General features: G+C 37.2%; 2 protein-coding genes across 2 annotated transcripts; both read right to left on the reverse strand.

The window, feature by feature from the left end:
- Positions 1–1,495: 1,495 nt before the first annotated feature.
- On the reverse strand, positions 1,496–3,041 carry LOC111904871 (protochlorophyllide reductase). The gene is made up of 3 exons (XM_023900582.3): positions 2,855–3,041; positions 1,896–2,789; positions 1,496–1,802 (listed from the first exon to the last, which is right to left on the reverse strand). The coding sequence occupies exons 1-3, from the start codon at positions 2,987–2,989 to the stop codon at positions 1,647–1,649; spliced, it is 1,185 nt and encodes a 394-aa protein (XP_023756350.1). The 5' UTR covers positions 2,990–3,041; the 3' UTR covers positions 1,496–1,646.
- Positions 3,042–3,869: 828 nt separating this feature from the next.
- Positions 3,870–7,949, reverse strand: LOC111904870 (uncharacterized). Its single transcript, XM_023900581.3, has 7 exons — positions 6,050–7,949; positions 5,890–5,980; positions 5,618–5,775; positions 5,474–5,525; positions 5,315–5,397; positions 5,071–5,164; positions 3,870–4,965 (listed from the first exon to the last, which is right to left on the reverse strand). The coding sequence occupies exons 1-7, from the start codon at positions 7,715–7,717 to the stop codon at positions 4,352–4,354; spliced, it is 2,760 nt and encodes a 919-aa protein (XP_023756349.2). The 5' UTR covers positions 7,718–7,949; the 3' UTR covers positions 3,870–4,351.
- Positions 7,950–10,098: the final 2,149 nt, after the last annotated feature.

Consider the following 10,098-nt stretch of genomic DNA (forward strand, 5'->3'; position numbering starts at 1 on the left):
AATTATATTTACAACCATATTTTCAAATTAAAACTTAAATTTATACGTTGATATAATAAATACACAATTCACAGTTTACTATATAAAATTCATCAAATACATTATGTGTACCACACAAATTCACAGTTTAATAGAGCTTTTCAGAACACTCACTCACAGTTTAATAATCAGTTTAGGACTCTCATTCATAGTATTTATAACATAAAAACATATTAATTCACACATTCACAGTACTAACTGAAACAAAACTAAACAATAGTTAAAACATTAAAACATCATAGTTCAAAGCTTAAAAAAATCAAAATTCATATTATTTGAGAAAACACTAACATAATAACACACATTTTAAATTCAATTCACAGCTTAACAACAATAAAATATAAAGTGTGAATAAAAATTGATGCAAACATTATAAAAAATATAATAAACATGGATTAACAACTTAATAGTAGAAAAAACTATGTTTAACAAAAGTAAACAACAAATGAGAGATTAGAACATTATATTCACAACTTAACAGAAAAAAAAGTAAACAAATATCAACATACCTGATGTTTTCACCAGAGATCAGAGATAAATAAATGGAGGATATTTAACAGTGTTTAATAGAGCAGCGAAGCAACATAAGTGGTGGTGGTTGACGGCGGTCTCAGATCTGGTCTCAATCTTACCGGAGCTCTATTAGATTTCTTCAGATCTTGTGGCAGCTAGAGTTTCAGCTGCGATCATGCTTCAAAACGGAGAACAAAATACAAATAAACAAAAAAGCTTTAGAGGTTTTAGATGTGGAGAACATGAAGGAAATCAGATCTGAAGGTTTTAAACTAGATCTGAAGGAAATCCAATATGGAATCACGAGCATGAACAACGAAATGACACAAAATTATGGAGATGAAGCAGATCTGGAGGGGTAGTGAAGATACGATGGTGATGACACATCTGGAGGTGATACATGTCGAAGGTTCAACAGTCATTTCGGAATCTCGAATAGATGGCCATATGGTCAGGTATTGATGTTTCACCAGAGATCTGATGTAGATCTAGTCAAATCTGATGTAGATCTAGTGATTTATGGTGTGGATCTAGTAAGATCTGATGTAGATATGGATATTCACTAAGGATTAGAGAAGGAGGTGGTAATCTATGGCTGTAGCAGAAGTCGGTAGAGGAGAAGGAGGTGGATATTCACGCCCCCCCCCCCCCCCCCCCCCCCAACTTGTTGAATCTCGTTATGATGGATCTTGTGGTAACGAGGACGAGATAAAACAAGAAAAATGATTGGCTATCTCCTTCATCAACCAATCAAATAATTTTTTCTATTTTCTCTCTCTACCTCTTAACATGATATAACATCTTGGAACACCATTTCCCCATTGATGTTATGGTAGTGTTATGGATGAGGTGACACCAATTTGGTGTTATATCCCGTGCCGACACCCAATGCTCAAGTTTTATTATTGCAGAAATATTTTTCTGTTTTTTTTTATCCAAAGAAGAAGGTGAGTGATTCCCTTTATTGAAACTACACTAAATTTACATGGAAAAGAAAAACTTAAAATTCGCCAAATTCCTACACTCACATAGCAACTTTGCAAGCTGCAACCAGACCTTCCTTCCTATCTTCATCAATGGAAGTCTTCAAGAATTCAAGCCAACCCCACAAGCTTCTCACTTATCTCCCACACCTTACGAGCTTTACTCACATCACTTGCTTCTTCAGACAACTGGTTCTCAAAAGAAGCAGAATCCTTGTTCCAGCTCCAATACACACCAGACTTCGTCAAACTTGGATCACTCACAACCTGCACCATAAGTGATTAATTTCATTATTATACAAAAATGGCAAAGAAACAAGCACCCTTTTGAAGGATTAATCTGAATCTTTATTCAATTACCTGTGCAAGTCGTTTACCGGATTCTTCCTCGGAGACATACCCTTTAGTGATGAACTTCTGGAATGGTGGAAACAACAACCGGAAAAGTGGAATGTGCTCCCGGAACAACCCGGTGGTGGCAATGCAACCGGGGTATAACGATGCAAATGTGATGCCGGTTTCTTCATGGTATCGCCGGTGGAACTCTTGCATGGTGAGCATGTTACAGATCTTACTATCTTTATACGCTTTTGCACCGTCGAAATCCCCGCCGTCAATCATGGTGGAACTGTTTAACCCGCTTAAACCACCGGCTAAACCTCTCATGTCACCTAGGTTTGCTTTCGGTGGTACATTTCCGGCCAAAGTGTTTGTGTTTCCGGTGATTGATCCGACGATGATGAGTCGTTTTGATGGGTAATCGGATTGTTTCATGTCGTCGAGTAACATTCGAGAAAGAAGGAAGTGACCGAGATGATTGATGCCGACGCTGAGTTCAATTCCGTCGGCGGTGAAGCTGGGTTCTCTAGCCGTTGGTTGATACACGGCGGCGTTGCATACCAGAACATCCAGTGGTCTACCGGATTGTTTGAAGTTGTTAACAAACTGTCGAACACTGTCGAGAGATGCAAGATCTAAATGCATCACTGTGTAATTCTCTTTAGACATTCCGACTGATTTCGCTGCTCGTTCTGCTTTGAGAAAATCTCTACACGCCATTATCACATGCCACTTCCCGGATTCCGCCAACGCTTTAGCGGTGGCTAAACCTAAACCAGATGAAGCTCCGGTGATGATCACACTGCCTTTTCTCAATGTCTTCTTCCTCTCCGGTGCAGCACTGCTCACCGCCGGCGCCTGAGTCGTGGTGGCTACAGCTTGGGTTTTGATTCTCAACACTTTTCTTCCAAATTCCTGCAAGAATCTAATGGTAAGTACACTTCCGATATCAACACATTCAAGATTCTCTTTTATCATACCTTGCTTCGTGTTCTTGATGCCGATGAGGTGAAACTGAGTTGACGGTGGTCGGAAAGTGAAACTCCGAAGAGGGTTGAATCCTTGAAAGATGCATTTGTCTTGTGAACGGAGAAAGATGTTGCTTGTAGAGCCATTAATGCTGATGTGGGTTTGAGAGGGAACTGAATTGAATTGAATGAATATTGATGATGAATTAATTTGGGTATAAATAGTGGTGAAATTGGTAAGCTTTTGTTTTATCTTTACCATTTTTGGTAATTGAATTGGATAATTCTATGTTTGTTGTATCCAATCAAAGAAGAGAATCTAGATTACAGTCACATGTATTTTGGGTATAAAAGTAAAAGGATATTAAGGTACACTGCCCAATGCATATATTGGTCATGGGCTTGGAATGGGAGCTCAAAGAAAGGATAAAATACATATTTAAATATTATTATTTTTTCACGTGATTAATAACATAAAAACATGTCGTTTTTTCGTTTCTAGTCCCACTGTTTCATTATATTTTTGGGTTTCGCATGTTATGAGTTTGTTCGATTTTATTAACCAATCATATATTAGGTCTACTGTTTAAAACCCGATATATTCATTGATAATGATCCGTAATTTAACCTTTCACTAAATCTTTAGGACGAGTTTACATATAGTTTACCATTTACAATATAATAAATCTTCATAAAAATACAATAATTAAAATATATTTATTTGGAACACATTTTAAGAATCGTTTAATAATTACCGATGATTGTAATAACATCTTATCAGACACAAGAAACTTATCTTATCCAATAAAAAGCATATTAGAAATTATAGAACAGAATCAGAGGCTTCGAATATCAAATAGTCTGAATATAACTAAATGAGATGTATCTAATCTTTTTACCAATAAGGTATCAAAGAACCTCTTAGATTCCTTTTATAACGTAAAACGCAACTCACTTTTCTGTTTTCCACTTGCAACAATGTAAAGACAACTAGTTACTTTATTCTTAAAACAGAAACTAATCAAAATCGGGAACAATAGGACCAATTAAGATTGAAAAACATTTTAACTGTATACACAAATCAAGAATTCATTGATTTCCACCAACACAAACATAAGTTAAAAAAATAAGAAGATACACAGACGGAATACACAAGAATCAAATCGTAAAAAAAAAAAAAAAAATACAAATTAATATCTCCAAGTCTACAATTCCTCAACACTTTCTAAACTCTCAACCGTATTCTTCCCCTTTTTTTCTTCCTTTTTTTTTGTTATTTTCCTTAAAAAAAAAAAAAAAAAAAACCTCTAAATTTTTTTTTCTACTCGAACCGGCTCCTTCACCAGTCCCGAATTTAAACAGCCAAAAAAAAAAAAAAACACGAATCCTCTCTCTCCTGCTAATATTACAATCATCGAAGCTATCTGTACAACCATCCAATCCACATCCACACAAACACCCAAATCATGGTTATATATATATATAATTTCCATTTCCCCCCCTTTTTTTTTATATCCTCACTGGCGTTCCAAAATTCTGGAACGTTCTAATCTCCCCCCGAAGTCCAGCTGTCACAATCACCATCCCCCACGCCGACTTCCCCGGGCCCACCCCGTTTGAAAAGTCAACACTCGTCCTTGGACTTTGACCCCGATTCTTAGTTCCTAAAACAAGCCTTTCCTCCGGCCACGTGGCCGATATCCTATCGAAAAAATAACCGTTTGTAGCACTCGTTATCGTCCCATTAACCGGACTGTTAACAGACGTTAATGGTGACCCGTCGGTCCCGTTACTTTCGTTTTCCGGTGTCGGCGGGTGGTGGTGGTTGGCGGTGGCGGCGGTGGTGTTGGTGGTGGTGGTGGTGGTGGACCCCACCGCCACGTCCAGCTCACCGGAAAAGTTGTAACCCCAATCGGTCATTCCAGGCCACGGGATTGCCATTGATACGTCTTGACAGTGGAAGTGTTCGTATGATTGGGTGACTGTTACACCTTTTGTCCGGCTGGCACGTGAGTCACCCTCATGTTTCCACACGTACACATTCGAATCCTCGCTGGCGCATACCACATATCTCCCATTTGATGCCAGGTAGGCGCTGATTTGGCTGTTTGTATTTCGAAACCCTGTAGATAGATAATAGACCAAGATTAAAGGGACCGAAAGTTAAGAATGAGTTTGGGAGGATATAAATTGCAAATTTGAGTAAGCGTAGGGGCCAAATTTGTAACCTTTGAATTTGTGAACCAATTCTTCACCATCAACAACCCGAACTCTTGAATCTGCAGATGTGATGAGCACTTGTGTTGAACTGCCTGGAGCAAACTGTATAAAAATAGCAACATACTTTTTACTCTTTTTAACAATATAAACAACTTTTTTACTAATAATAGCAATTGCATTTCTTTACTAATTTTAGCAATATTCAAAATAAGATATATTAGCATTTTAAAATTTTCAGGTTATATATATTACCTGAAAACCAGTGATTTTTTTATGGTGGGGCTTCTTTTTCTTATTTTGTAGGTTGATCTGACTCTTCTGCTGTAACTTATTTTCTGGAAAATATAAAATATTTATTAAAAGAAGACCCAAAAAAAAAAGGGAAGAGAGAGGAGATTCATAGTTTCATACCAGTTGTGTTGTATAAACGACAGCTGCCCTTGTATGAACCAACTAGTGCACCCTTTAATAATTAATAAAAAGATTATTTTAATATTTTTTATTAAACTTTGAAAAAAAATATAAATAGAAATATAATAATTTATGGGTGACAACCTGACCATCTGGTGTATAGCAAGCAGCAGTGACCATTTCATGCAAATCATTCCAATCAACAACTTGTCTATCAGGAATGCTCCATATTCGAACTTTTGCATCTAAAGATCCACTAATGAAGTATCTATCATCAACAGGATTAAACTGTATGCAAGTCACTGTATATCAACATTCAACAGCAATAACAAATAAAAAAAGTTATAAACTTGTCTGTAAATAGCAACAACATAAAGTCATAAACAAACATGAGTAGTTTTAATTAATTTCCTTACCATAATCACTGTGAGAGAAGATCTTCAAACAAGATTTGCTGGACAATTGCCATAATCGCACAGTTTTATCCATGGAAGATGAAAGCAAATGCTGACATGGAAATATGGAAGTTAATGTTAATGATTGTAATTAAAAAGATGCTAAAAATGTTTTACTAACCTGAGATTTGGACCATGAGAGGTCAAGAACATCATCAAGATGTCCATTGAAGGAACAAAAAGGTTTTTCTGAAAGGGCAAACATGGTATCTGGTATGGAGATATGATCCAAGCTTATGGATTTTCTGCTTATGGATAACCTTCCTCTTCTCTTCTTTTCAGGTATACTTGTGTCTAAATTTGAAGACAATGAGGTTGGTTCTGGAGATCCATTTGACATTAATAACACATTCAGATTTCCATCTTCTTGTTTATCAAATAAAAGATCGCCTTTTCTATCTGAGCTAACAACTTGCCATACATGGATTGAACAATCTTCACCAGCACTAGCAAGATATTTACCATCCAAACTGAACTTAATGGTCCAGATTGAACCATTGTGGGCTTGAATCTCTTGGCTTTTATAAAGAGCTGAAAGATCTTTATGTGATTTCCCATATTGTTTAACCCTTACTCTTTCTGGACCATGGAAGGAAACATCTTGACTATCATCAGTTGCAGAGCTTGATCTTCTTCCACCTTTTTCTGATGATGTGTCTCTCTCATCACTGCTTCTTCTCTCTTTATGACCTGTAACAGAACTGGCGACATTCTTGATGCTCTTCAACCAACTCCCTTTCTTTTTGGATTTAGATCCACTCCCACCACTGGAATTACCATTTGAATCAGGCAAATCGCTGTTTCCAGCTTCAACGTTCTGTCTTCTCATTAATTCTTGAACAATCGGTGAGTGGCCAACACACATTTCGAATTCTTCCATGGTTAAATGCCTACCTGTTCCAACTTCCTTAAGGTTTTCACACATTCCATCTTCTCGAACTTCATGAACTACAAACTCCTTTCCGTTGTCGAGATTTTTGATTGTACAAACTGCTGCATCATCGCCTTCCCTACCAGTACCACAATCCAAATCCATCCCTGTTGCATCGCCGTCATTGCTATTGACATTCGAGGAAATGTCGAACTTAATAATCTCCTCGCTACGCCTAAGGATTTTACCGGTTGGAGGTTTACTAGGCGAAGCAGCGTTAGCATTGATGCTTGGCGATTTAGCTAGAACATGTTTATCAACGATATTATTTACAGTTGCTGATGACGCGGAATCAACCGCTGATGAAGATAATGAATTAATTAAAAGAATTTCTTGCCGCGAATGCGAATTAGAATTAGAATCACGGTGTTCATGATCGGCGGATTTGGATCGGATGATTACAGGGTTAGAACCAGAAACTTGATGAGCTTGAGTAGTAGCATCAGTGTCTAAATGATCTGCCGAGACAGACTTACCAAGCTTTAAGTCGGCGGCAGACGAAACGGATGAAGACGGTTTATGTCTAGAGACGGAAGAAGGTTCGCGGCTAAGTCCCATCTGCCTGAGCAACCGCAACCGGCGTTCTTCGACTGACGAAGGCTGTGAGATCCAGACATCGTAGTTACCGGTAACCCCCATTGGGAATTTAGGGATCGATAAGGTACGTCCGGAAGCATTATTGCTAGGACTAGTACTGCAATTGGGATCCCTCAAGTACGCCTCGCTGTCATCTTCATCATCTGAACAAGAAGAAGAAGAAGACGAAGAACACGTCGCTGACGAAAGTATGCGATCAAGAGACTCGTAGAAACAGTCGTTACCGTTGTCTTCTTCGTCCTCGTTGCCAGATTTGCTCATCGTTCGGGCATTCCCATCTGAAAATGAAAATGCCCGCCGTGGATCCGATAGGAACGGCTAGTCAAAACAGCTGACTGAGAAAGAAGGAGATCGGAGAAAGTGCAACTCAGATCCGACGGGGGGGACGAAGGAGAAGTACCGGGGGGAGAAAACGATGTCGTGTTGGAGTATTGTGTGTCGTTACTGGGAAGAGAGGAAAAGGGGGGACGGGGGGTTGGGGTTTGGTTTGGTTTGGTTTGTGTTTATGTGATGACCACCGCAACTATAAAAATAAAAAATATAATTAAATAGTAATAAATAAATGTTTGTACAATTATTTGCATATGCATTTGTGAGAGAACCTTTCAAGCTAAATTGTATTGTCTCCATCCTATAAAATATATTTAAAGTTTTTGATATTATATTTAATACATGATATAACAAAAATGTGTATATTTGTAATAAAAACCAATTAATTTTCAATTTACTTAAAAACTTCTATTTCTTAATAAAACCAAAAGGTTAACCCGAACCGGATGAACCCGGACCCGGAAAACCCGAAACCGGTTAACGAGATTTTTTAGAACCAAAAACCGACCGGTATATAAGAACCGGTTCCGGGTACAGTACCGGGTAAAGTCGGTCTAGAACCAAAAAACCCGGAAACATCAAAGTGGGTAGGATGGAACTAGATAAAATGGGTTTAGAACCGAAAAACCCGAAAAAAAACGGATTTTTTTGGTATTTACTTACTATTTAGTTGATTGAACTTTGAAAATTTTCATATTGATATCCCAACTTTGGGGGACTGTAACTCATTGAATATGAAACCAAAATTAACAAATGTATAGTCTAAAATCATGTATAAACTCTAAAATACACTCTGGAAAAACTCGCATGTCAATCCAACTTTAAACGAATGAGATATGCATATGTTAACATATTCACAGAATACAAAGTACAAAAACAAATAGTTAAAAAGTTGAAAATTTTCAGTTTTGATATCCCGACTTCGGAGGACTGTAAATCATTGAATATTAAACCAAAAATGACAAAATTATATTCTAAACTCATGTACAAACTGTAAACTACAAATTGGAAAAAACCACATGTCAATCCGACTTTAAACGAATCAGATATACATGTTTTAACACATTCACCGAATACAAAAAAACTGAAAAACAAAAAACTTCTAGTTTTGATATCTCGACTTTGGGGGACTGTAAGTCAATGAATATAAAACTAAAATGGCAAATTTATAGTCTAAAATCATGTACAACTATAAACTACATGTTGGAAAAACCCGCATGTTAATCGGAGTTGAAACGAATGAGATATGCATCTTTTAAACGTTTCACAAAAACCGGTTCCGACCCTAAACGTGGTTCCGGTTCCTAACACCGGTTTCGGTTATTAGACTCGGTTTACCCAGACCCAATGCACCCAAACCCGAATTAACCGGAACCCAGATAAAGTCAATTTTTAAACCCGAAACCGGAACCGATTCTATATATTCCGGTTCTAAAGGTTTCGGTTCCAGTCCGATTCCGATTCCGGTTCCGGTTTTCCGGTTCTAAATCTCATCCCTAGTTTCAGTGCATCGTGTGGAATGTGGATGCGGGTATAGCGGTGCTGACTTGGCACCAAGATGGGTGCGCAAACATTGTTTTGTGCACCACATGACTATAGGAAAAAGTTTCCGCATCTCAGATATATATGTTTTTTACTTTTACAATATTCATTAACCTCTTTCAAATGCCCCAAAAAATTACGATCACACACTTGACGCTACAACTCTTTAATTATATTTATATATTAATAACAAAATTTCAAAAACAGTCCCTATTGTATGCATTTTTTTTAGGTTTAATCTAAACCTCAATTTTTTTGGTTTCATGGTCCTTTTGAGTTAGTTTTATTGCAGATTTGGTCCCTTGGTAAACTGAAATGACTTTAATACCCTCGGGTATTTATTTTTTATTTTTAAGTTCATTTTTTAAAATTTTAATAATTATTTATTTATTTTAATAATTAAAAAATAAGATGGCCCACCTCTCTCTCTCTCTCTCTCACACACATTAGATTTCACAGATCTTCAAGTCATCTTCAAGTCTAACTAAAATCAATTAAGAAAACTATACCAAAAATCAATCATTTATGGGACTGAATACACACATACAATGTAACGACGTAAATTCTCAAACCAAAATTTTCATTTTTAAACACAATAAAACTTGTTTCTATAACGCCCCAATTCGCGAGGTATTGATTTAAATAAGAATTTCTTTGGTTTTAAGTCCTACTCAACGAGTTGATTGCCCTACTCGTCGAGTAGCAGTGGGGTGGGATCGCGTGTTTAGTGACCTACTCGCCAAGTCCATGAAGGGACTCGACGAGTAGGA

This window comes from Lactuca sativa, chromosome 7 (genome assembly GCF_002870075.4).
Source record: "Lactuca sativa cultivar Salinas chromosome 7, Lsat_Salinas_v11, whole genome shotgun sequence".
Classification (NCBI taxonomy): domain Eukaryota; kingdom Viridiplantae; phylum Streptophyta; class Magnoliopsida; order Asterales; family Asteraceae; genus Lactuca; species Lactuca sativa.